This window comes from Macaca mulatta, chromosome 19 (genome assembly GCF_049350105.2).
Source record: "Macaca mulatta isolate MMU2019108-1 chromosome 19, T2T-MMU8v2.0, whole genome shotgun sequence".
Classification (NCBI taxonomy): Eukaryota; Metazoa; Chordata; class Mammalia; order Primates; family Cercopithecidae; genus Macaca; species Macaca mulatta.
Window position 1 is genome coordinate 16,270,901 of NC_133424.1, and position 27,948 is coordinate 16,298,848.

Consider the following 27,948-nt stretch of genomic DNA (forward strand, 5'->3'; position numbering starts at 1 on the left):
AAATGATGCACAACTTCAATAAATTTATTGAATCTGCACAACTTCAATAAATGATGGTGAGAGAACTGGATGTGTACATGCAGAAAATGAAACTAGAGTCTTAGCTCTTACCATATTCAAAACTCAAATCAAAATGGATTAAAGACTTAAATGAAAAATCCTGACACTGTGAATTACTTGAAGAAAATATTGGGGAAATGCTTGAGGAAACTGATACAGGCAATAAGTTTTTTTGATAAGAACTCAACAGCATAAGCAACAAAGGTAAAATAGATGGATGGAGTTAAATCAAACTAAAAAGCTTCTTCAGAGCAAATAAATCAATCAACAAAGTGAAGAGACAACCTACGGAATGAGAACAAAAATTTTCACATTTTCAGTCTGAGAGAGGATTAATAATCAGACCATATGAGGAACTCGAACAACTAATAGTAAAGGAAGCCCATAAATAATTTAAAGAAAAATGGGCAAATGATTTGAATAGCATTCCTCAAAAGAAGACATACCAATAGGTATATGAAGAGTTGCTCAACATTACTAACAATCTGGGAAATGTAAATCAAAAGCATAGTGAGATAACACCTCACCCCCGTTGAAATGGGGATTATAGAAAAGACAGTTTATTTATTTTATTTTTCCTGAGATGGTGGATTAGAGGCATTGTTAGCATGCTTCTCCCACTTGGAAAAACAAATTCGTGTGTAAAGATTCACACTGTGAAGTTTTTTCCAAGAAGTGACACAGGAACTTCATAGGAAAACTGAAAGAAATCACGCTTTGAAAGAAGCATCAGGCTGCGGCCTACATCACGAGCCAGGTGGACAACTGTAAGTCCCCAGAGTGTGAGAGAGGGATAAAGTGCCTCCAGGATATACAGTCCCACCAGGGAATCTGGCAATCCAGGCCACATAGAAGGTCTTAAGGAAATGAGGAAATGGGTATATTCTTGGAAACATAAACTCTCCTAGCTTGAAACAGGAAGAAATAGAAACCCTGAACAGACCAATAACAAGCAGTGAGATTGAATCAGTAATAAATAAATTGGCAACAACAACAACAACAACAAAAAGTCCAGGGCCAGATCAATTCACAGTCAAATTCTACCAGACATTCCAAAAATAATTGGCACCAATCCTACTGAAAGTAGTTCAAAAGATTGAGAAAGAGGGCCTATTCTCTAACTGACTCAGTTTATGAATTCAGTATCACTCTGATAACAAAACCAGGAAAGGACATAACAACATATGAAAACTACAGACCAGTACGCTTGATGAACATAGATGCAAAGATCCTCAACAAAATGCTAGCTAACCAAATCCAACAGCACATCAGAAGGATTATACACAATTGTTAAGTGGGGGTTTATCCCAGGGATGCAGGGATGGTTCAACATATGCAAGTCAATAACTGTGATTAATCACATAAACAGAATTAAAAGCAAAAATCATATGATTATCTCCATAGATACAGAAAAAGCATTCTATAAAATCCAGCATCCTTTTATGATAAAAAAGTCTCAACAAACTAAGCATAGAATAAATATACCTTAAAATAATAAAAGTCTTACAAGGCAAAACCACAGCCAACATCAAATGGAATGGGAAAAACTGGAAAGCATTCCCCCTGAGAACTGAAACAAGACAAGGATGCCTACTTTCACCATTTCCATTCAATGTAGTGCTGGAAGTCCCAACTACAGCAATCAGGCAAGAGAAAGAAATAAAAGTCATCCAAATTAGAAAAGAGGAGGTCAAAGCATCTCTGTTTACTGATGATATGATCATATATCTAGAAAACCCTAAGGACTCCACCAAAAGACTCCTAGATTTGTTAAATGATTTTAGTAAAATCTCAGGTTACACCATCAATGTACACAAATCAGCAGCGCTGCTATACATCAGCAACAACCAAGCTGAGAATCATCAAGAACTTAATCCCTTTTGTAATAGCTGCAAAAAATAAAATGCCTAGAAATATACCTGACCAAAGAGGTGAAAAATCTCTACAAGGAGAACTACAAAACACTGCTGTAAGAAATCATAGATGACACAAACAAATGGAAACACATGCCATGTTCATGAGTTGGAAGAATCAATTTGTGAAAATGACCATACTATCCAAAGCAATCTACAGATTCAATGCAATGTCTATCAAAATACCATTATTTTTCACAGAACTAGGAAAAGCAATCCTAAATAGTGACCAAGAGACATCTAGGAGTGCAAGCTGGGCTTGGTTTTCTGGAAGGAGGATGGATCTTCAGAGATTATTTCATGTTAGACTGAGGAGTCCTCAGAGCTGGTGTGATTTTCAAGGGTGTCTTGCCTTCTCTCCAGGATGAAGATGGGAAGGAGTTGTCTGATGAGGACATAAGAGCAGAAGCTGACAACTTCATGTTTGAGGGTGAGGGTCCCAGTGTAGGACTACAGTGAGGGTCAGGATCTCTCACCCCAGGGATGTTGTGGGTGGACCCTGGATCGCTTCACCCTTCCCATTCCCCTTCCCCCATCCTCCCCAAGGCTCTCAATGCACGGGTGCTGTCCATCCTCTGGTGCTGAAGCAGCCCAAAAACCCAAGACTGCCTGGCTGCCCCTCAGGCCATGACATCATGGCGGGTGGTCTCTCCTGGGTCCTGTACAACATTGCAAGGCACCCAGAATACCAGGAGGGCTGCTGGCAGGAGGTGCAAGAGTTTGTGAAGGACCACAAGCCTAAAGAGATTGAATGGTGAGTACAGGTGCTGGTGGCTCTTCCTGAGCTCCATGACTCATGTTGGCAGTGTGGATGACTCTGCTCCCCAGGTAGGGAGGGGAGGAACAGTTGTTTTTGTCTACTCTGCCACTATCGTTTTGTGGGAATAGGAGCAGAGGACGACAGGCAGGGCTCAATACCCAGTCTGGCTATTAGGGGAAAAGTTGCAGGCTGTTTGGACAGAAAATATCTGCTCTACTGAGAGAATTGGTGACAATGAATGAGGGGAGGTGATGCCACTTAACACATGTTTAGTAAATGAACTTCCCCTTCACTCCCTTCTTTTTATCCCAAAACGTTATTTTGCATGCATCGTCTGTTTTAGTTATTATGACAACTTTGTGAGATGGTGCTACTGAAACACCCATTTACAAACGTGAAGGAGCACAGCCTGGTGGTGAGGGGGGTACAATGTGAGGCTGGGTGGGTGGTCTGGTGCACAGCCCAGATCCATCAGCTGTGTGACTGTGAGTAGTCACTTAAATATTTTCCAGACTTGATTTCTCATTTGTGAAATGGAAAAACAAAATGGTTAATATACTTAAAAGACTTAAAACAGGCTCCATGACTCATGTTGGCAATGTCGATGGCTACCATTCCTGCTCTAGGCTGCCTGCCCATCCCAGGCACACAGGAGGTTGCAGTGAGCTGAGCCCCTCTAGCCACTGGGGGCACTTTCTTCTCTGTCCCTAGGACTCTGGCTGTTCATCAACCTCTGGCTTTGCTCCCTGAGCCTAACAGGGATGGAACCGCCAGCAGGTGAGGTCTGTCCTTGCAGAGGGAGTGGGAATTTTGGGGGATGCACCCTACCCAATTGAGGCCGTAGGGCCAGGTGCCTGAATGCCCTGGCTGTTTGAGTTGGCAGAGGTAGTGGGGTGGGGGTGGTCTAGGGGCTCCCCAACACCCAGCCAGTGTCAGGAGTACTGACTTTCCCACCCTCCTGCTCAGCAGCTCTGCTAGGAGCCCCCTCCTTCAAGCCCCGCCTCACCTAAGTCCACCTCACAGGGAAATTCTGAACAGATCTAGGGACGGCCAGGAGGGGAGCCCTGAATCTGTTGGGCGAAGGATCCTGTGTGTGGGAGAAGGAGCCAGGTACTGATCCAAGGGCCTCAAGGTATTTCTCCTTTGGGGCCTCCACATTGCCTGAGATTCCTCCATTATAAATGTCCCTATATTAACATGGTATTGACGCTAATGAATGGGGGTGGTGCAGCATGGCAGAGAGGATGGATTTGGACTTGAGGGTCTCAGAGACCTGAGTTCCTGTGAGCTCTGCAACTTGGACTAGAGGACTGCCCTCTCCGAGCCTCAGTTTGCTTTTATGTTAAATGGACACCTTCCCTCCTCTGGGTGCCATCACTCAGGTCTCTCCAACAATGCCCAGGGCTCTGGTCTAGAGAGCTGATGGGAGGGTGGTGGGACAGCTTTGGGCACTGTGAGCCAGGTGAGCATCTGATACAGTCGGGTGCATGTTATGTAGAGCACCTGGCACACAGTAGGTGTACTTTATGTGGCGCACCTAGCACATAGTAGGTACACTTTATGTGGCATAATTGGCACACAGCAGGTGCTCTTTATGTAGCATATCTGGCACACAGTAAGGCACACTTTATATAGTGCACCTGGCACACAGTATGTCTGCTTTATGTCAAATATGTTGCACAGAGTACTTTTACTTTATGTAGGGGATCTAACACACAGGAGAAGCATTTTATGTGGAACATCTAGCACACAGTAGGTGTGCGTTATTTAAAGCACCTGGCACACAGCAAGCGTGGTTTATATAAAGGGCTAGGGACTCAAGATACAGGTTTTGTGAAGGGCACTCAGCATACAGTAGACACTCTTTATGTGGAGCACCTGGCACACAGTAGGTGCACTATATGTGGAGTAGCCAGCACATAATAGACAAGATTTATGTAGAATACTTGACACAGAGTAGGTGCGCTTTAGGTAGGTCACAAGGTACATAGTAGACATGTTCAAAGTGGAGCACCTGACACACAGTAGGTATGCTTTATATATGGCATGTGGCACAGAGTAGGCACGCTTTATATGAAGTACTCTGCACAAAGTAAGCTTACATTATATAGAGCATGCTGCACACAGTAGGTGAGCTTTATGTGGCACACCTGGCACATAGTAGACAGAATTTATGTAGAGTAGCTGATACACAGTAGGTGCACTTTATATAGTGAGGCTGGCACACACTAAGTGCACACAGTAGTACCTTCCATACAGTCTTTTGCACAGAGTAGAGACAGGCACACAGCAGCTGAAGTGCTAGTTGCCATCCCCTTCCCTTCGGTCCCTCTTTTTGGAGCTCTTTCTTCTTAGGAGCCTTCCCCTGTCACCCTCTAAGGCCTCATCTGATATCCCATTTCCCAGATGGGAAGCATGAGCCCAGGAGGGCCACATTGCCCACAGTCAGAGAAAGGACAGGGCAGAACAAGGACTCCACTCAGGGTCCTCTCGCTCTGCCCTCCCCTGCCTGGACCCCGTCCACTCACAGTCACGCTCAGCCTCATCCCCTATGCCTCCACTCTGTCCTCCTAAGCCGACCCAGCCTGTAGGCCTGTAGGTTTGCTCCTCCAGCTGGATTCTTTATCCTCAGAATCCGATGCTGGTAATCTTCAGTGGGGTTGGGGCTGCATTCCTTCTTCCTGCTTCCGGCAGTCAGGTCTCAGCTGAGGCCTTTGGCTGCCTGGAGGCAGGACTTGAACTCTTGCCAGGTTGTGAAGCCAGAGATGAGAGGCTTCTGTCTCTGAATCTCCTAAGTCTGCACCAGATATGGTGCCTGACATCCTCCCCGCCCATGTTTGGAGAGGAGCCCAGATGATCTGGGACAAGGGTTGGCCTGGCTCAGCTCAGCTGGCTGCGAACTCTCACGGTAAGTATATGCTTTTACCTGAATGCCCTTGTCTTGGAAGGGCAGGGTGGAGGTAAACTTGGGGCTCAGATTCCCCTTTAACCACCCCCCAACTTCCCCTGCACACTGCCAAGAAGGTACTGAGACCTGAGAATTCAGTGCTCGTGCTGGAGCACCCTAAGCTGCACCCAGCTGGCCCAAACCCAGGTTTTGGCTGGCTGCCCAGGCACGGAAGACACACCCAGACTGTGGGGATTGGCTGCCTCAGCCCATCCCAGCCCAGCCCAGCCTCCTAAGGCCTTCCCTAGGTCAGGGACCAGGGCCAAAGACTTCCCAGCAGAAGCGGAGAGGAGTTTCTGTGGGACAGGCTGTTCCTGACAAAAGGTGCCAGGCTGGGGGTGGCCGGGCTGGAGGGTCCTGGCCTGGAATAGGGAGGGGACTGCCCAAGGCTGGGGTGGCTACAAGCTGCTGGCATGGGAAACTGGTGGTTTCCTGGTAACTGAACTCCTAGCAAATTCCCAAGGATTCAGGCTGGGCCCTTCCGGACTCTAATCAGCCCATCTCTTTCCCTTTCTGTGTGGTTACCAGATCACTGGAGGCCACTTGGTTGTTGGTTTTGGTTGGGCCTTTCTGGACTTTAGATCTCAGCCGTTGTTTACCCACCTCTGAGCCCTCCCTGCCCTGCCCTCAGTAGTTCCTGATCCTGCCCTTCTCCACTGTTTCTGGAGCTCTTCCCTGGGCCTCAGGACCTCACCTTCCATCCCCTCTGCCCTGCAGAATGTCACTGCTGAGCCTGCCCTGGCTGGGCCTCGGACCGGTGGCAACGTCCCCAGGGCTGCTCCTGATGCTGGTTGTGGGCTCCTGGCTCCTTGCCCGCGTCCTGGCCTGGACCTATGCCTTCTATGACAACCGCCGCCGGCTCCAGTGTTTCCCGCAGCCCCCAAAACAGAACTGGTTTTGGGGTCACCTGGGCCTGGTGAGTGTGACAGCAAAATGTGTCTGGGGTCTCAGGGTGGACGGATTTCCAGAAGAGCAGGAATGGTGTTCAGGGAGCTTGGTATTGATGGTGTCTGGGGCGTAGGACCCCAGAGAAGCAAGGGCAATGGTTCACTCATTCCTCTCCTGACTCACTCATCCCTCTACCCACTCACTCATCCCTCTACCCACTCACTCATCCCTCTACCTCCTCAGTCATTCCTCTCCTCACTCGCTCATTCCTCTCCTCACTCGCTCATTCCTCTCCTCACTCACTCATTCCTCTCCTCACTCACTCATTCTTCTCCTCACTCACTCATTCCTCTACCCACTCACTTATTCCTCTCCTCACTCGCTCATTCCTCTACCCACTCACTCATTCCTCTCCTCACTCGCTCATTCCTCTCCTCACTCGCTCATCCCTCTACCCACTCATTCCTCTACCCACTCACTCATCCCTCTACCTACTCAGTCATTCCTCTCCTCACTCGCTCATTCCTCTACCTGCTCGCTCATTCTTCTCGCTCGCTCATTCCTCTCCTCACTCACTCATTCCTCTCCTCGCTCACTCGTTCCTCTCCTCGCTCACTCATTGTTCTCCTCATTCACTCATTCTTCTCCTCAATCACTGATTCCTCTACCCACGGACTCATTGTTCTCCTCTTTCATTCATTCCTCTGCAGTTCCATCCCAATCCTTTCTCACCTCCCTGTCCTTCCACCTCAGCCTGCTTGGATCCTTTTCCTGCCTGTCTTCCCTACACTACTGCACCTCCCAGAGGCTCCTGCATGGCTGTGGGGTGCACAGAGCAGGGCTCTCCTGGCATTCCCACCTTCTACTCTGCTGGACTTGAGGCCTCCCGAACCCATTATACAGAGGCTGCTCCCTGACTGGCCTATTTGCTTGTATCTGCCCATCTCTGGGCTGCTGCTTTCCCACAGGAATTAGCTCTGACTTCCTTCCCCATGGAAGGACACAGCAGGACCAGAAGAGAAGCAGGCAGTCTCCCACCCCATCCCCTTCCACAGACAATGTGCTCTTCCCCACTAAGATGTCCAAATGAGCCCTGTAGCCCAACCTGGATATAATTTGCCCACTCCCTTCCCCTTTCAGAAGCCGTCCTTGACACTCTCAAACCTTGCCCTCTGACTTGAACCAGTCCTCCCCTTTGGGGGATGTGGCCTCCATCTGCTCACTTACAAGTGGCAGGATTGATGGGTGTGTCCACATGTCCACAGGAGGTACTAGCACAGAGCCTGGCATAAGGCAGGCTCTCCCAGGTAGGAGCTGCCATCATGATGGACATTAGAGTCACCTCCGCTCCCCTGGGGGCTGCTAAGAATGGAGGGCCCTCAACATGCAGACTCTTAGTCTGTGGGATGAACCAGTGCCCATGTGGGCCAGCCAGGACACAAAAGGATGTGGGAACCAGCCCTAGGGATATGTCCTGAGGCCACACTGCTGCCCACAAACCTCCTCCCATGGGGACCTTCCAATATAGCAATCCCCAGACTGAAATCATTTCCAGGACGAGAAAACACATCCTCTTGAGCAGACAGCTTGTCTTCTCTCTCTGCTTTGGTGTTTACCCTCGGATCCTGGGACGGCCCCAAGAGAGAAGGAGCAGAGGTCAGCATAAATCCCCTGCAGCTGTTCAGAATCCAGACACGCTGCTCACTGCAGATGCTGCACCACATCCGGTGGCTGCAGGGGGACTTGTGGCTCCTTCTAGGGTGGAGCATTATTCAAGGTTCTTCCTAGAAACGGAATCTCCTTAGAAACAGATAGGGTGTTTCTTCTTACCTCTAGTGCATGTATGTATGGAGACAGAAAGAGACAGAGAGATAAGAATTTATTATGGGAATTGGATAATGTGATGATGGAGGCCAAGAATTCCCATGATATACCATCTGCAAGTCAGAAACCAGTGATGCTGGTGGTGTAAATTCAGCCAGAGTCCAGAAAGGCCTGAGTATCTGGAGTTCTGAGGGCAGGAGAAGACGGATGTCCCAGTTGCAGAAGAGTGAGCAAGTTCTTCCTTTCCTCTGCCTTTCTGTCCTGTTCATGCCCTCAATGGATTGGATGGGGTATGGGGTCTCAGTGTAGATGGACTTCCAGAGGGGTAGGACTTCCAGTAGGGGTTCAGGGAGCTGGGTATTCATGGTGGCTGGGGTCTGGAACCCCAGAGAAGCAAGGGAGATGGCTCAATCATTCCTCTGCTCACTCATTCCTCTCCTCACTCGCTCATTCCTCTGCCCCTTCACTCATTCCTCTCCTCACTCACTCATTCTGCTCCTCACTCACTCGTTCCTCTCCTCACTCACTCAATCGTCTCCTCACTCACTCATTCTGCTCCTCACTCACTCATTCCTCTCCTCACTCACTCATTTCAACACCCACTCACTCATTCCTCTCCTCACTCACTCAATCGTCTCCTCACTCATTCCTCTGCCCATTCACTCATTCCTCTACTCACTCACTCATTTCTCTCCTCAATCACTCATTCCTCTCCTCAATCACTCATTCCTCTACCCACTCACTCATTCCTTTCCTCACTCACTCATTCCTCTGCCCATTCACTCACTCCTCTACCACACACTCATTCCTCTCCTCACTCACTCATTCCTCTGCCCTTTCACTCATTCCTCTACCCACTCATTCCTCTCCTCACTGACTCGTTCATCTACCCACTCACTCATTTCAACATCCACTCACTCATTTCTCTCCTCAGTCACTCATTCCTCTCCTCACTCACTCATTCCTCTCCTCACTCACTCATTCCTCTACCCACTCACTCATTCCTCTACCCACACACTCATTCCTCTCCTCACTCACTCTTTCATCTACCCACTCACTTGTTCCTCTCCTCACTCACTCATTCCTCTCCTCACGCATTCACACTCATTCCTCTCCTCACTCACTCCTTCCTTTACCCACTCACTCATTCCTCTCCTCACTCACTCATTCATCTACCCACTCACTCGTTCCTCTCCTCACTCATTCATTCCTCTCCTCACTCACTCATTCCTCTGCTCACTCACTCATTCCTCTCCTCACTGACTCTTTTCCTCACTCACTCATTCCTCTCCTCACTGACTCTTTTCCTCACTCACTCATTCCTCTCCTCACTCACTCATTCTTCTCCTCACTCACTCATTCCTCTGCACCTACTATTTCCATCCTGCTTACCTTCAAATGCTAATCTCTTCTCAAACACCCTCACAGACACACACAGCAATAATGTTTGACTGGCTATCTGGGCATCCCTTAGCCCAGTCTAGTGGACACCTAGAATTAACCATCACAGGAGTTGACGGCCCCCTGACTTGCTTTCAGATCACTCCTACAGAGGAGGGCTTGAAGAACTTGACCCAGATATCGGCCACCTATTCCCAGGGGTTTATGATATGGATGGGTCCCATCATCCCCTTCATCGTTTTATGCCACCCTGACACCATTCGGTCTATCACCAATGCCTCAGGTACCCATGCAGAGTTTGTGGTGGTGGGTGCCAAGCCAAGCCTCTGTGTGGTCCCTGCAGTACCTAGGCCCCTCCTTGAGTATTCATGCCCCTCACTGAGACTTCCATCTCAATGTCTTCTCCCTCCATTGCCTTCTGCTCCCTGCCTTGGTGTTCTGGGCACCACTGGGGCCCCAAGACGCCTCAATTCAGGGACCTTTCTTGAAGAAACCCCAATGCTTGAGGAGACGGGTCTAGACAGAGACATTTCCAGCTTCATGGGGTCAGGAATGGGCAAGAGAGAGATGGATGTGACAACCTAGAGGAGAACTGGGTGTCTGATGGGGCAGGCTGGAATGTTTCCTGGAGAAGGAGTTGTTGGAACTGAGTCTGGACCAATAAGTGGGATGTTTTTAAAGTGTGTGGCAGGATGATGCAGTGGGCATCATTGGTATTTGGGGGTCCAGCCAGTCCTGGCACCAGCCTTGTCCATCCCTCAGCCCAGAGTGGTAGGAGGACTTGTGGCTGGCGGAGGATCTGGGCTGTTATTTATGTGACGTCCACCTATGATGGGTCTGTTCCTTCTACCTCATCCTGTCACTCATCCACCTTACAATCACTGCCCTCCTCCTGCAGGCTTCAGGATTCTCCAATAGGAGAACCCACCCCAGCTGGTTGATCTCCCCTTGCTCTTTGCTCTTCTCATCCTTGGACACACCAGGCTGAGCAAGGGAAGTGGCAGCATCCCACAGAAACTATGGCTCTGACCCCAAAATGCTTAGTGACTCTGTGCAGGTCACCAGCTCTCTGGCTGCTGAGGTCTCTTTCAGTTGTGAGTGACGGAAACTCAACTTTGTGTGCTCTAAGCAAATAAAGAGAATCAAAGGAGTGTAAAGTCCAGGGACGGTGGTCTTCAGGCATGGCTGAAACCAAGTGTCAATGAACATCATCAGGAATCTGTCTCCTTTTCTTAATTTCACCATTTCTCTGCATCAATTTTTCTTTTAAGGCAGTCTTTCTTTATGGTGTCAACCATGGGTCCCAGCAGCTTAGGTCTTGTCAGAAAGCTCACCTTTCCCCCAGGAGTCCCATAAACAGCCTATAGTTTCAATATTATACCTGGTTGTATCCTTTCTGTTTAACCTGGGATCATATGGGGAAGTCATCATGTGTGTGGCTCAGCTTTGGCCAAGGACACTTGGGGTATGTCAGAGACTTTCTGGTTCTTCTCTGACATGTGATTTGAAATTGTCTTTTCTCCTCCTTGTCATCTCTTCGTCACGTTTGTAGCTTGTCCAAGGTCTGGGAGCTAGGGTCTCTTTGGAATTGTCAGAGTCATTATTTTAGTCTTCCTGAGCCAGGTTTCGAAATCCATTCCTATTATGCTTGAAGAAAAGTCTTGGTTACACCTGGGACATGTCTGGGACATTTAAGAAATCATATTTAAACCCTATCTGGGGCTTGTCTGTGGGGTACACAGAGGTCATGTCAGACTATCTCAGGTCCATGTCAGGAGATGACAGAGAGTGCTGGGGCAGACAGGGTGTCCTGGGCTCCTTTAAAGGTGTTTTGTAGAGTGTGGAGCTGTGCTCGGTTGTTGCAGAACATGTTGGGACATATAGGACCCATGTCAAGGAGTGCTGGGCTGTGCTATGCCCCGTTAGGTTGTGTCATTTGCAACTGTGCTGTTGCAGCCTGGGCTGGTCCTTCTTCCTCTATCCTCCCTTCGTCTTTTGCCCTTGGCCCCCTTCCCGCTATGCTGGGCATGGAGTGGGGAAAGTGCGGGTAGGGAGCCTTGCCCTACACCTGAAGTTCCTCTCTTGCCCTCTACATGGCCCCTGATGGTCCTCATTCATGCCAGCTGCCATTGCACCCAAGGATGCTCTCTCCATCAGGTTTCTGAAGCCCTGGCTGGGTGAGTACCTGCAGGTGAAAGGGGTTGGGGGTGACCTTGGGCAGGCGTGGGGGAAGGTGCTGCTCTTGCCCACCGTCCTTGGCTGCCCTACTAGGAGAAGGGATACTGCTGAGTGGCGGTGACAAGTGGAGCCACCACCGTCGGATGCTGACACCCGCCTTCCATTTCAACATCCTGAAGCCCTATATAAAGATCTTCAACAAGAGTGCGACCATCATGCTTGTGAGTCCCTTGAACTCTGGGTCCCAGCTGGAGTCTTGGGGTGGAGGAAGCATGGACAGATCTGGTCTAGAATTTTGGCTCTTCTGGATGACATTGGGCCATTGCTCTTCCTTTCTGAACCTTAGTTTCCTCATCTGTAAAATGGGGAGGATAATCCCTACTTAAAAGGTCGTTTACTTGGCACGTAGTAGGTTCTCAGAAGGTGTCAATTTCTGTGTTTTTCTCACAGAATCCCTGTAAACTCAAGAGAGTAAAAGTGAAGATTGCGTAGTAGTCATTGCTGAGTACAAACAACTTCAGAACTCACTGGCTTAGAGCAAAAAGGGTTTATGATTTCTAACGAGTCTGTGAGACAGCTGGCCAGTTCTTCTGGATGTAGAAGGGATCACTCTTGGCACATGAGAAGCTGTGGGTCAGGTGGGCAGCTTTGCTGATCCTGGCTTAGTTCATTCACATGTTTGGGGCTTCACTAGCTTCAGGCTGATCTGGGATGGCCTCCGCTGTGACACCTGGATGTCCCCCATGTGATTCTCTGCCTCCAGAAGGCACCCTGTTGCTCATATGGCAGAGACTGGGTTCCAAGAAACTGAGAGGAGGCTGCAATGTCTATGGACATTATCTCTGCAATGCTTCAAAGTTCAACCAGGTTTGGGTCTATTAGAGTTACTACACCATCATTTCATCACACTGTATTGGCCAAAGGAAGTCAAAAGTCCAGTACAGACTCAAAGGGGTGTAAAATAGAATGCATCTCTTAATGGGAGTTGCTGAAAAATTACTGTGCAAAGGGTGTGAATACAGGGAGAAGTGAAGAATTGGGGGTCAGGATTTTGTGAAGTGTCTAGGACTTTTTTAAATATGCAAGCTGATAAGTTGGCTCGTTACTGTTTCATGGATTCTAACACAAGACACAAGACTCCTGGGTCAGAGACAAAGGGTAGTTGATTACTCATGGCACAATAAGTGACATGTACTTCTTGTTGGTTTGTATCCTTTTTCTGAGTCAACCTAAATTCCATGGGGGTGACACTGGTGGGCCTCTATAGTAGTCTGCTCATGCAGTACATTGTACGACAGACAATGGGCATTAGGCTTAGGGAATCTGCTTTAATAGTGGCAAATACAAGCCTGATACTGCTCCAGGGGGAGTCACTGCCTTGTCTCTCCAGGTTGTTTTCTGCAAACACAACTCTGAGAAATGGCTCAAGTAAGAACATCACGGTCTTGTATTGGTGGCATACCCAGCAAGGATGCTCAGGGCTGATGAAGAAGTGCCTCTTCCAACACAGGGATATTTTTTGAAATAAATTTATTGCAATGGAGATGAATAAAGCAAACATTTACTGGGCACTCATCATATGCCTGAAAAAATGTCATGTCCCAATGCCAGGATATAAGTTGTCTAATTTAATTTTAATAACTCTGTTAGGTTATGGTTATTTTTGTCCTATTGCAGATAGACAAACTGAGGGCCAGAGAGATTAGAGAGCTGGACACAGTTCAACCAGCCAGGAAGTGAGCTAGGAGTGGTGGAGCAGAGATTCTATCCTGGTTTATCTGGCCCCAAAGCAGATCATCTTGATCTTATTGAATATTTGACAGGTGGGACCTAGAAGAGTGCAATAGGTTGACCAAGGGCACATAGAGCACAGGAGACACAGCTAGACTTAAATGCTGGTCTCTTGACTCCAAGCCATGGGTCTTCATCTCCTAATACGAACAGCTTCTGCTCTCATCCAAGTCTGGTTCTTGCTGGCAATGGGTTCCTGGGGCAAAGGACCAGCAGGCTGGTTGTGGGGGAGTCCATCCTGATGTTTGGGGCTGGGGAGGAGCACAAAGGAGGCAGGGCCCAGCTCTAGCTCTCTTCACTTCTCTGGCCAGGACAAGTGGCAGCACCTGGCCTCAGAGGGCAGCAGTCGTCTGGACATGTTTGAGCACATCAGCCTGATGACCTTGGACAGTCTGCAGAAATGCATCTTCAGCTTTGACAGCCGTTGTCAGGAGTGAGTTCCTTCCCAGGGCCTGGGATGTGAATCCTCGGACCAAAGGGAGTAAGTTGGGGAGGGAGGAATGAGCAAAGTAACCAGAAGGACCTTTCTGGAGGATTTGTATCAGCTGTGCTTTGAAGGTCGAGGAAGAGGAGAAAGGGCTGTCTTTCCAGGTAGGTAGAAATATCTGGGCAAAAGCAAGAAGGTTAGGATGAGCCAAGCATGTACAAGAGACAGTAGAAACGAGGTTGTGGAAGTAGGGGCTAGATATTAAGGACACTGAAAATCAGGAAAAGTGGTATGAAGTTTATAAAGAGATTTCCGGAGAGCTTTTGTAATTTCAGCTGATGATGAATGTGGTAAGAGTTGAGCTGTGTGGGAAACTGATAGCCCGTCACCACATCCAGGTAATTTCTGTATTTTTAGTAGAGAGGGGATTCGCCATGTTGTCCAGGCTGGTCTCGAATTCCTGACCTCAAGTGATCTGCCCTCTTTGGCCTCAGAAAGTGTTGAGATTACAGGCGTGAGCCACTGTGCCTGGCTGCTCCTTCTTTCTTACATGGTGAAAGAGAGAGAGGGAGAAAGAGAGAAGAGAGACAGTTGGTTATTGGGGTGGGGGGAGGGTAGCTGGAGCAGGGATGAATTGGAAGAGGATGAAGTCTGAGTTGTGTGGACACTTTTGGTAAGGAAAATGATCAGTACTGGATACTGGGTGGGAAAGAGAGGAGAGAAACATGGTGTCCAAGCTGTACTCTAGGTGCCTAGGTGCATGGAGACTACTCTCTCAGAGATAGGAAGCAGGGAGAGAAGACAGTCTGGAGAGTCAATCTCATGACTGATACCCACCATGCATCTCTAGGACCATCCGTTTCTAGATACTCAGTTTCCTGATGGGAGGTAGCTCCTGGCTGCTGGTGGAAGGTGTTCCTAGGGCTTTGCATATGTTACATTGTTGCCTCCCTTTCTGCCCTTGGCCTGCAGGAGGCCCAGTGAATATATTGCCACCATCTTGGAGCTCAGTGCCCTTGTAGAGAAAAGAAACCAGCATATCCTCCAGTACATGGATTTTCTGTATTACCTCACCCAAGACGGGCGGCGCTTCCGCAGGGCCTGCCGCCTGGTGCACGACTTCACAGACGCCGTCATCCAGGAGCGGCGCCGCACCCTCCCCACTCAAGGTATTGATGATTTCCTCAAGGACAAAGCCAAGTCCAAGACTCTGGATTTCATTGATGTGCTTCTGCTGAGCAAGGTGGGTTTCTCTACGATCTGAATTTAAGTGAGAGAATAGAGCTTGATGTCAAATGTCAGGTGAAATAAATTGGTCTTGATCCAAAGGGCACTGGGAGCCATGGAAGATGCTTGAGAAAGGGAAGGTCACAGACAGGTTTTAGAGATGACTTTATTGCATGCAGCTCACGGGGCACTGTTAATTTTGAAACTGTGAAGAGCCTGAGATTTTACTTGACTTACAAGTTATTGTGTTAGTCTTTCACATTTTTATGTATATCTGTATGTTTATGTCTATGTCTATATCTATGATGACAGATGCACCAAACCCCTGGATCATAGCAGCCCATTAGCTATTTACAGCAATAACATCAGGCAGAGTAGGATTGTAGTGCTGGCTCTCCATTCCTAGGGCAACACAATGTTTTTACCTGTAAATGCACAAGAATTTGCACCATAGGAGAGGGCCCCCCCCCATGATGAGTCTTATATCTTATATAGGACAGCTAGCTCATATGCTTCTTCTTTCTTACAGGGTGAAAGTTGAGACAGAGAGAGAGAGAGAGAGAGAAAGAGACAGAGAGAGAGAATGCTTTGTTCTGGAGTATAAACTACTCCTCTACTGTGAGATGGCAATTTCTATAGTTTTATAACCCAAATATCTTCTGGAAAGATAAGACTCTCTGAGTTGACCACTCTAGAATGTGAGCAAATATTTTTGGAGCAATACATAATTTCTAACCTCCCACACAAATTGCCATTCAAATATCCTGTACCCCAGGTTGCCAGTATCTTTTTCTCTGAAAGTCTGTATTATGCAGAAAAAGAAAACATTCGAGAGCCATTGATTCCTGCCACCAAGGTCCAAAGGGGAGGCAAAGGAGCTGGGGGAAGCCCTTGAATTTGGGGCTCTGGTGACGGTGAACAAGAGAGATCTAGACGTGCAGAGTGGATTTGAGTTTCTAGAAGAAGACCAGAGCTTCAGAGATTATCTCTGGTTAGACTTTGAAGTCTCAGAGATAGTATAATTTGTGTGTGTGTGTGTGTGTGTGTGTCTTGCTGTCTCTTCAGGATGAAGATGGGAAGGCATTGTCAGACGAGGATATAAGAGCAGAGGCTGACACCTTCATGTTTGCAGGTGAGGGTCCTAGTGTGGGACTACAGTGGGGACAAAGGTCCCTCCATCTCAGGATCCGGGTGGGTGGACCCTGGATCACTCCATTCTGCCCATCTTCCCCCTCCCTCCATCCTCCTGAGGGCCTCAATGTCTGGGCGCTGTCCACCCCTGGTGCTGAAGTCAAGCTTACCTGGCTGCTCCTTAGGCCATGACACCACGGCCAGTGGTCTCTCCTGGATCCTGTACAACCTTGCGAGGCACCCAGAATACCAGGAGCGCTGCCGACAGGAGGTGCAAGAGCTCCTGAAGGATCGCGATCCTAAAGAGATTGAATGGTGAGTGCAGGTTCTTCTGGCCTGTTCCTGAGCCCATCATTTGTTCTGCTCCCCAAGTGAGGAGGGGTGGAGGAGTTGTTTTGTTGATTCTTCCACTATTACATAGTGGGTATAAAAGCAGAGGACCACAGGCAGGGCTTGATACCCAGCCTGGCTGTCAGGGGAAAGGTTGCAGGCCTTTAGGACCGAAAGACCTGGGCTGCTGAGAGAATTGGTGACAGTATGTGAGGAGAGATTATGCCACTTTGCACATGTTCAACAAATGAACTTTCCCTCCACTCTCTTTCTTTTCTCCAAGAAATATCATATTTTTCGAGCATCCTCACTTCTTGAATGTTTGCTCAGCTGGTGAAGGGGAAGTTGTTTTTGTCAATTCTTCCATTATTGCCTAGCAGTACTAGTAGTAGAGCCCAGAGGCAGAACTTGGTATCTAGCCTGGCTAGCAGGGGAAAATTTTCAGGCTTTTGGGACAGAGTGTCCTAGTCTGCTGAGAGAACTAGTGACAATATATGAAGGCAGATGATGACACCTAGACATGTTCAATCAATGAATTTTACCTTCACTTCTTTCTTGTTTTCTCTGAATTAGCATTTTTTTGAACATCTTTACTTCCTGAAAGTTTGCTCTTTTGTTCACTAATTCCCACCCTCCAGTCCAGTCCAGGGAGTTGTAAGGAAGACCTGGGGGTAAAAGTCATGTATCTTTGTCTAGAACACCTGTATCATTCATCCATTCAGTCTTCATTCAGCAAACTCTTCCATACACGTTTCCAATGCCAGTTCTGTTCCCAGCACCTTTCTGTGCTCTGGAGACCTGGAAAGAACCCTGCCTATGGATATGTCTTCCAGGTACTCCCAGCTTAGCGGGAACAGTCCCAGTGCAGGGCATTCCCAGTCCACATGGGCAAGGATGGAGTTGAGAGCAAGAGAAGCATGGCTGGGAGTGTAGAAAGTGTTTCAAGCCAGATGTGTTGGCTGTCACTCGTGATACCAAGTACCAAGGAGGTTGAGGTGGGAGAATCACTTGAGGTCAGGTTTAAGATCAACCTGGACAATACAGAAAGAACCCATTTCTAAAAAAGTAAAAAACCAAAATAATAAAGTGCAACTGAAACCCTGAATGATGATCAGTAGATGTTTGGATGCTGTAGTGCTCTAGGTGAAAAAGACAAGCTGGGCAAAAAATGCAGAAAGGGGGAGTAGGAGAGAGGGAGAAGAGGGAAAGAGAGGTTTGTGCATTGGGGGAAGGAGATGGTCATAAAGGGAGAAAGAAGTAAGAGGGAGGGAAAGTGAGGGAGAGCAAGATAAAGAGAGGAGGGAAGAGAGAAGAAGACAGAGAGAGAATGAGAGAGGAAGGAACTGAGTTATGATGAGATAATAACCATGGCATTGAAAGCAGAGTCCGGCTGTGGAAGGCATGGGAAAATGGTAATGGCTTCCATTTTAACCCAAAGGCAATGGGGAGCCATAACAAGTGGTTCAGCAGGGGAGTGACAGGTCATATCTGGGCACCAGAAAAATGTTTTCAGGGCTACTGTGGATAGAGGACAAGCTGTAGAATGAAGTCCCAGTGAAGACATTCTGGAACCCGAGCCAGGCCAGGGGCTGGGGATGGAGAGGAGGCAAGGGACTGGACAGGTGTTTTGGAGGCAGTGTCTTCCCATCGAAATCTTTGTTCAGCACAGCAGTCTTGAAAGGTGGCAAAACTTTTTGTGCTTTTAAAAACCAAAATATCAAGTAATATTGTGCACTTTGTAAAAAAAAAAAGTGTCCAAAAATTTATCAAAAGGAGCTTCCTTCTTAAGTCTCACCCTAGCAGTTTCTACCATCAATGGTTTTGTGTGTGTCCCTCCAGAAAATGGCTATCCTGATGCCCACTTTACATGAACACACACTTTTTCTATACAAATAAGAGCATATAAAATAGACATAGTATTTTTTCCCAAGACGGTGGATTGGAGGCAATGTCAGTGTGCTCTCCCATGTGGAAGGACAGAATAGTATGTAGAGATTCACACTGTGAACTTTCTTTTCCCAAGAAACAACACGGGGACTTAACAGGAAAACCAAAAGAATCCACAGACCCTTCAACAGGAGCTGCAGGTTGCATCCTACTCTGTAAGACAGGTGAAAAAACTGTAAATCCACAGAGGGTGAGAGGGGGAGAGACTGCCTCGAGGATACACATTTTCACTGAGGAATCTGAAAATCCAGACCACAGGGGAAGGCCTTAACTCTACCCAGGGCTTGAACTGATTTAAGGAGTGGTGAGAAATATAAAAGTAGAAGCAGCAGTAGGAAGTGCCTTTCAGGCATTCCCAATTTCCAGCATGGACTGAGGGAAGCCATTCCTTATTGTATCTCACAGGGGGCCTTGGGGAAGTCAGACAACTAGCTCAGGCAGGGGTCACAGGTTGAACGAAATGACCAACTGAATTTCTTGATAAAACCTTGAGTGGGAATGAACTCCCTTGAACAGAACCTGGAAGGCAAGCAGGAAGTGTGCTGTAGACAGGAGTTCAGGAGCTGGGTGCCTGGCCTTGGACAGGGACAAAAAAGGGCGTGCCCTGAAAGCATTGCTATTTCTGTGGGAAAAGCTTATTGCCTGGGGCAAGTCTTAGTTCTGTTCACAGACTACCTGGATCTAAATCCAGTGCTATGAGTGGAACACTGCAGGTGTGAGACCCACCTTGTGCCAACTGCATGGGAGCTGGATGAGGTTTACTGCCACCTGCTACTCTCCACTCCTTTGGCAAACTCTTCTGTGAGGTAGGGGCAGTTATACTTACCTCTGGAACATTACCCCAGTGACCTGAGAACCGCCTTCTGACTCTCACAGGGCAAAACAAACAAACAAAAAAAAGTTGCAAAAAAAAAAAAAAAAAAACAAACCTAGGAATATACTTAACCAAGGAGGTTAAAGCTCTCTACAATGAGAACTACAAAGCAGTGCTGGACAAAACCATAGATGAAACAAACCAGTGAAAACATATCCCATGTTCATGGATTGGAAGAATCAATATTGTGAAAATGATCATACTGTGCAAAGCAATCTACAGATTTAATGCACTGCCTATTAAAATACCTTCATCATTTTTCACACAACTGGGAAAGGCAACTCTAAAATTCATATGGAACCAAAAAAGAGCCCGTGTAGTCAAAGCAATGCCAGGCAAAAAGAAAAAATTTGAAGGCATCACATTACTGGACTTCAAATTACATTACAAGGCTACAGTTACCAAAACAGCATGGTACTGGTATAAAAGTAGGCATTTAGACCAACAGAAAGGAGGACCCAGAAATAAAGCCAAATACTTACAGCCAACTGATCTTTGACAAAGCATACAAAAACATAAATAGGGGAAAGGACACCCTATTCAATAAATGGTGCTGCAAAAGCTGGATAGCCATATGTAGAAAAATGAAACTAGATCCTCATCTCTCACCTTGTACAAAAATCAAAGGCTTAAATCTAAGACCTGAAAGCCTAACAATTCTATAAGATAACCTTGGAAAAACTCTTCTGGACATTGGCCTAGGCAAATAATTCATGATCAAGACCACAAAAGCAAATACAACAAAACCAAAAATAAATCAGTGGAACTTAATTCAACTAAAAAGCTTCTGTACAACAAAATAATAATAATAATATAATAATAATAATAACAATGATAGCAGAGTTAACAGACAACCTATACAGTGGGGGAAAATATTTGCAAACTATCCATCTGACAAGAGGCTAGTATCCAGAATCTACAAGGAACTCAAACAAATCAGCAAGAAAAAAAAAAAATTCCATCAAAAAGTGGGCAAAGGACACCAATAGATAATTCTCAAAAGAAGATACACAAACAGCCAAGAAACATGTGAAAAAATGCACAACATCACTAATCATCAGGGATATGCAAATTAAAACCATAATGAGATACCACCTTATTTCTACAAGAATGGCCATAATTAAAAAGTTCAAAAACAAAAGATGCATGTTGTGGATGTAGTGAAAAGTGAAATGCTCATACACTGCTATGAAATTAACACAACCTCTGTGGAAAACAGTAAGGATATTCTTCAGGGAACTGAAAGTAAAGCTACCATTCCATCCAGCAATCTCATTACTAGGTATCCACCCAAAGGAAAAGTCATTACATGAAAAAGACAAAAGCACACACATGCTTACAGTAGCACAATTCACAAGTGTAAAGATTCGGAACCAACCTAAGTGCCCATTGACCAATCAGTGGATAAAGAAAATGTGGCATATATACACCATGGAATACTACTCAGCCATAAAAAGGAATGAAATAATGTCTTTTGCTGCAATTTGGATGGAGCTGGAGGCTATTATTCTAAGTGAAGTAAGTCAAGAATAGAAAACAAAATACCATATATTTTCACCTATATGTAGGAGTTAAGCTATGAGGACACAAATACATACAGAGTGATATAATGAGCTATGGAGACTCGGAGATCAAGGTTGGGAGGTGGGTAAGGGAGAAAACTACATATTGGGGACAGTATACACTTGGGTGATGGGTGCACTAAAACCTCAGAATTCACCACTATAGAAATCATCCATATAACCAAACCACTTGTACGCCAAATGCTATTGAAATAAAAAGAAATAAAGTAGACACATACCTTCACATTAACAATATATCTTTGGGAGCTTTTCTTTTTCTCAAAATATGAGTTTTGGAATATTTGTTTTTATTTTTAATTGACAGATTTTACTTATATATATTTATAGGGTGCAACGTGATGTTATGATATATGTATACAATGTGGAATGATTAAGTCAATTTAATAAACATACCTATCATCTCATATACTCATCATTTTTGTAGTGAGAACTTTTGAAATTTGCTCTTTTAGCAATTTTGAGAAATATATTATTATCATCTATAGTCACCATGCATGTAATAGATCTCAAAACTTATTCCTCCTGTGTAACAGAAACTTGTACCTTCTGACCAATGTCTTTCCATTCTTTCTTCCTCCCTTCTCTGGTAACCATCATTCTCTTCTTGGTTTCTATGATTTCTGTGTTAGCTATTTTAGATCTCGCAGGTAATTAAAGTCACGTGCTATTTGTCTTCTTGTGCCTGGCTTATTTCACTTAGCATGATGTCCTCCAGGTTCTTCCATGTGGTCACAAATGAAAGAATTTTCTTCTGTTTTTAAGGCTGAATAGCACTCCGTTCTGTATATATACCACATGGAAAATGAGTTTTGAATTACAAAAGCAATGATGAGAACAGGTTCTTCTTGCACTCAATGAGACATTACAGATAAGACAAGGGTTATCCTTGACATTCCTGCTACCCCACCTAATCTCCCTTTCTCCAAGGGGGCCTGTAGAGATACTGATTTGTCATCTAACTGTCTGTCTGTTTATCAATCTATCTACATATCTTTCTATCATCTCTCTCCTTTTATATTCCATATATTTTTTGTCCTATGGTATTTACATTTATGGACATTTCGGAACATGTTTTTTTCCCCACTTAATAGTGTGTCTGATAGCTATTTTTTCTGAGTGCTGAATAGCATTCCATGTTTTATTTGTCCCATCCCTTTCTTGAAGACACTTGTATAAACATTTCCAATCATTGTAGATATGCTCAATTTGCCTTCCAGAGTCTCTGTACTGATTTACCTTCTGGCCTGCATTGTGTGACAGGACTAGTGATCCTCATTTTCTCCTTTAGTGTAGCTCTACAGTGTTCCATTCTGTGGATGTTTGTTGCAGGAAGTCAGGGACCCTGAATGGAGGTACCAGCTGGAGCCCCAGCAGAGGAACATAAATTGTGAAGATTTCATTTTAATATGGTCATTTATCAGTTCCCAAATAATGCTTTTATAATTTCTTACGCCTGTCTTTAATCTCTTAATCCTGTTATCTTCATAAGGTGAGGACGTACGTCAATTCAGGATCATTGTGATAATTGTGTTAACTGTACAAATTGATTGCAAAACATGTGTGTTTGAACAATATGAAATCAGTGCACCTTGAAAAAGAACAGAATAACGCAATTTTTAGGGAACAGGGGAAGACAACCATAAGGTTTGACTGCCGGCAGGTTTGGGCAAAAAGAGCCATATTTTTCTTCTTGCAGAGAGCCTACAAATGGACGTAGAAGTAGGGAAGATATTGCTAAATTCTTTTCTTAGCAAGGAATATTCATACCCTGGGAAAGGAATGCATTCCTGGGGGGAGGCCTATAATGGCCGCTCTGGGAATGTCTGTCTTATGTGGCTGAGATAAGGACTGAGATTCACCCTGGTCTCCTACAGCACCCTCAGGCTTACTAGGGTGGGGAAAACTCTGCCCTGGTAAATTTGTGGTCAGACCAGCTCTCTGCTATCAAACCCTGTTTTCTGTTGTCTAGGATGCTTATCAAGACAATACGTGCACTGCTGAACATAGACCCTTATCAGTAGTTCTGCTTTTGCACTTTGCCTTGTGATCTTTGTTAGACCCTTATCAGTAGTTCTGCTTTTGCCCTTTGTCCTGTTCCCTCAGAATTGATCTTTGTTAGACCCTTATTAGTAGTTCTGCTTTTTGCCCTTTGAAGCATGTGATCTTTGTACCTACTTCCAGTTCTTACATCCCCTCCCCTTTTGAAATCCTTAATAAAAGCTTGCTGGTTTTGAGGCTCAGGTGGGCATCATGGTCCTACCAATATGTGATGTCACCCCCGGTGGCCCAGCTGTAAAATTCCTCTCTTTATACTGTCTCTCTTTATTTCTCAGCTGGCTGACACTTATGGAAAATAGAAATAACCTACATTGAAATATTGGGGTGGGTTCTCCCAATAGATATTTATCTAAATGTCTCCCTATCCATGTATATTTGGCTTGTTTCATCCTTTTGCTAAATTAAACCTGTGCAATTGGCATGTGTCTACAGTGACCATTGCTCATATGTGTAAGCATCTCTGCAGGACAAATTCCCAAAAATGCAATTGCTGAATCAAGGACCTTTTGCATTCTACAATTGTAATAATGATTGCAAATCCATTTCTATATTTGCTGAGTTTGATGGCACAAGCTTTCCCACAAATTTGCCAATAGTATTATTGTATTATTAAATTTAAAATTTTTGTCAGTCTTCACATTTCATCTTTTAATGAGCATTTTCTTAAATAAGAGTGAGAAAGAGCATCCTTTGCCCAAGTTGATAAGCCACTTACTTTCTTTCTATGGGAGTGGTCATCTTATATTTTCTGCTGTTTTTCTTTGGGTTCTTTTTTCTTATTTACTTATAAGAATGTGTATCACAATTAATGATTTTTTTCTGCCTTTTGTTGCAAAAGATTGCCTTTTGACTTTTTTGGGGGGTGCTTTAGTTAATTTTTATGAAGTTACATTTGTCCATATTTTCTTTTGTATCACACTATCCATCTATTTCCCAGAGTTTTGTGGGGCTTCCTTTAGCAGATGGGAAGTTTTCACTTATTCACACGTCTGTCTCTAACCTTTTTAGTCGTTTGAATGCATCCTTTTTTATGGCATTGCCATACTATTTTTATTACTGTGACTTTTTTTTTCTTTTTGCTTTTTTTGAGATGGAGTCTAGCTGGAGTGCAGTAGTGCGATCTCGGCTTACCGAAACCTCCCATCTCCCGGGTTCAAGCAATTCTCCTGACTCAGTCTCCTGAATAGCTGGGATTACAGGCACTGTCCACCACGCCCAGCTAATTTTTGTATTTTTAGTAGAGATGAGGTTTCACCACGTTGGTCAGGCTGGTCTCAAACTCCTGACTTCAAGTGATCCACTCACCTCGGCTTCCCAATACTGTGATTTTCTAATAGGTTTTAACATCTGGCAGACTGGCTTTTTTTGTTGTTGTTAAATCAACCCTTACAAACATTTGTTGCATGGCAACGTGTGTGTTTTATTTGGATTGAGGGAAATTTATAATGAAATACAGAGATTTCATGTTTCTTTTTAAGTTTAATCCAGGTATTTTATATTATTTTGACTAGTATATTTTCTTTTATTATCTTTTCAGTTGACGGTTAATTCTACATGGCAAAACTAACGATTTATGCAAATAAATTCTGTGCCCAATGAACACAGTACATGCTAAAGATGGTGTTGTGTATCAAGAGAAAAAATATAGATAATTAAGTAAAAGTTCTTGGGACAACTGGAAAGCCTTCTGGAAAAAAGGCAACTGAACCTGGTTCTCGTGTCTTATGACAAGATAACGTTCAGATTAATCATTTTTTTCTAAAAGAGTCCTAAAAGCTCTAGAAGGAACCATGAGAAAATTATTTCATAGCTCCAGAGTAGGGATAACCTTATTTTGACATAAATCCCAGGGGCTATGAAAAAGTGATACACTGTTAAATGAGAAAAGATACATGCCAGGCATGGTGGTTCATGCCTGTAATCCCAGTACTTTGTGAGGCCAAGGTGGGGAGATCACTTGAGATCAGGAGTTCAAGACCAGCCTTGTCAACATGGGGAAACCCCGTCTCTACTAAAACTTAAAAAAAGTAGTTGGCTATGGTGGTGAATGCCTGTAGTCCCAGCTACTTGGAAGGCTGAGTCAGGAGAATCACTTGAACCTGGGAGGTGGAGGTTGCAGTGAGCCGAGATTGTGCCACTGCACTCCAGCCAGGGCAACAGTGACTCCATTCTAGCCCCCCACTCCCATATAAAGGATACATAATAGTGTCTATAGTAGATGCTGTGCTCCCATATAATTTTTTAAGATGCTAAAAATTAGCCCAGAAAGCACACATTAAAAAGATAATAATCTGGCAACGTGTGGGGAGAAGTAAATGGCATTGGGCCATAGAGGTGGATTATGTTTTAAAGTTCTCAAATTCTGAACCAAATACGTGCACACAATATTAAAATTTTAAATAGCCAATGCAAAAGAAGAAAGATTAAGCAGAGAATTCAGCTCTTTTGCTGGATCTTAAATGTTTATAAACATTTTCCAGTGGGGCCTCTAGTGTTTTCTAAGTGTAAAATCATTATCTGCCAAAATGATACATTTGCTCCCACATTTCAAATTGCATGACTCTTTTTTTCCCTTGCCTAATTGAACTTTCTGGTATCTGTAGTACCATGCCAAATAAGAGCAAAACATTGGATCTGGGTATTTTGTCACTCATTTGCATTTGAGTTTGCTTTCTTGCCACAGAAAATGTTTATTTTTATGCAAATTTGTTAACCTTTAAACGCTGGCTTCTGGTGTTTTCACCAGAGCATTTATTTTTAACTGCTTGGCTAAATTTTCTCTGATACTTTTCTAATTGTCTGCTTCTCTAATTGTTTTCTGCTTTTGAAAATTCTCAAATGTTTGATCCCCATGGAGTTTATTTTGTGACAGAGAGAAAAGGTCTCATCTGGAAATAGAAAAGGTGGAGAGTTGTGTCTTCGTTCCCTTGATAATGATTGGGGCTGGGGTGTTTCCTTAGGGACGACCTGGCCCAGCTGCCCTTCCTGACCATGTGCCTGAAGGAGAGCCTGCGGTTACATCCCCCAGCTCCCTTCATCTCCCGACACTGCACACAGGACATTGTTCTCCCAGATGGCCGAGTCATCCCAAAAGGTGCCCACAGCCTCAGGGGGAGGAGCCTCCCAGGTAGGAAGATGGGCCTTTCAGGGGATCCTGGTCCTGACTGCCCCCTTCTCTCCCACAGGCATTATCTGCGTCATCAATATAACAGGGGTCCATCACAACCCAACTGTGTGGCCGGATCCTGAGGTGCTGCCTTCCTCATTCACCACCACCACTCCCATCCTCTACTCTTTTTTTGTTTTGTTTTCTTGTCAATTCCAATGTTCCTAGTGGAGGGGTCAGGGTTTTGATGAGGAAAATCCAACATCACCTCGCCCCAACACACACATTTGTCTCTCCAACAAGGTTGCTGGACCTAGGAGACCCCACCCAGCAAACCTTTATCTCACCTGCAGGTCTATGACCCCTACCGCTTCGACCCAGAGAACAGCAAGGAGAGGTCACCTCTGGCTTTTATTCCCTTCTCCGCAGGGCCCAGGTAAGAGTGCCCTGTGCCTGAGGCAGGGATGGGGTGATGGGTGCGGGAGTCGAAAAAGGGGGACATTGTAGATGGTCCCAGTTCCAGCTCTTCCCTCCACTCCTTCACAGTTTATGGGAAAACGTCCATGGAATGGGGATGAGTAGGTCCTAGAGGAGTCCGTGGAGTGCTCAAAATCCCCTTCTCCATCTGCTGGTCTGACCTGGGACCTGGAGTCTGGCCCAGACTCCAGGACATGCAAGCCCACATGGGGGTCCCAGGCATGCTTAGCCCCTCTCTATATCTCTCAGGTTGAGCTGGGTGTGGTTGGGGGGTCCCGGGTCAGGCTCCTGGAGTGATGGGACCCAAATGAGGGTCTTGGGCACAGTCACAGTCCACTCTCCCGCCTGCAGGAACTGTATCGGGCAGGCGTTTGCCATGGCGGAGATGAAGACGGTCCTGGCACTGATGCTGCTGCACTTCCGGTTCCTGCCGGACCACACTGAGCCCCGCCGGAAGCCGGAGCTGATCCTGCGCGCCGAGGGCGGGCTTTGGCTGCGGGTGGAGCCCCTGAGCGCAGGCTTGCAGTGACTCTGTGATCCATCCACCTTATTTTGCAGATTCTCATGAATAAAACGGTGCTGTCACCTCTGCCTGGGCCTCACTGATTGACTGCCAACAGGGGGCTCTTGGGGATTGGGAGGCTTCAGGGTGAGGTCTAACCTCGGTGGGTTGGGCGGGGTGTTGTCCCTGACCCCAAGAAACTGACTACCTCTTTGGCTGAGCATAGGGCCTCCATGCCTATAGCAGGGTCTCTCAGAGCCCAAGGATGGACTTTATCCTGTGGACAATAGGAGCCATGGGAGGTTTTTGAGCAGGAGAGGGACCAGGATTAAGAACGGATTTAAGAAGTGAGACAGAGGCTCAGTCAGTGAGAAGCAACCATAGAGGCAGATCCTTTCTTCTGATCTGGGAGTGTCCCAAGACCGAAGTCCCTGGCCAATTCAGAACATAGGGATAGAAGGGTGCAGCTTTTACCCTGGCAGGCTCTCAGGAATTCTCAATTTCCTTTCTTGCCAACCTCCCAC

At 45.8% G+C, this 27,948-nt stretch overlaps 1 protein-coding gene across 4 annotated transcripts; it reads left to right on the plus strand.

Moving 5' to 3' along the window:
* Positions 1 to 5,903: 5,903 nt before the first annotated feature.
* CYP4F12 (cytochrome P450, family 4, subfamily F, polypeptide 12) lies at positions 5,904 to 27,508 on the plus strand. Of its 4 annotated transcripts, none has more exons than XM_015123189.3 (13): positions 5,955 to 6,004; positions 6,398 to 6,596; positions 9,932 to 10,076; positions 11,917 to 11,970; positions 12,065 to 12,192; positions 14,074 to 14,195; positions 15,162 to 15,432; positions 16,482 to 16,548; positions 16,733 to 16,862; positions 26,300 to 26,433; positions 26,525 to 26,589; positions 26,799 to 26,881; positions 27,274 to 27,507. In XM_015123189.3, exons 2-13 carry the CDS (start codon positions 6,399 to 6,401, stop codon positions 27,449 to 27,451), a joined length of 1,575 nt encoding a protein of 524 aa, XP_014978675.3. In that variant the 5' UTR covers positions 5,955 to 6,004; position 6,398; the 3' UTR covers positions 27,452 to 27,507.
* Positions 27,509 to 27,948: the final 440 nt, after the last annotated feature.

Bases quoted from the DNA above. Each gene is read 5' to 3' on its own strand.
- CYP4F12 (XM_015123189.3), top strand. From the start codon at position 6,399: ATGTCACTGCTGAGCCTGCCCTGGCTGGGCCTCGGACCGGTGGCAACG. The intron at 10,077-11,916 runs GTACCCATGCAG...CATTCATGCCAG, and splicing joins GTCTATCACCAATGCCTCAG to CTGCCATTGCACCCAAGGAT. The intron at 26,434-26,524 runs GTGCCCACAGCC...TCTCTCCCACAG, and splicing joins TGGCCGAGTCATCCCAAAAG to GCATTATCTGCGTCATCAAT.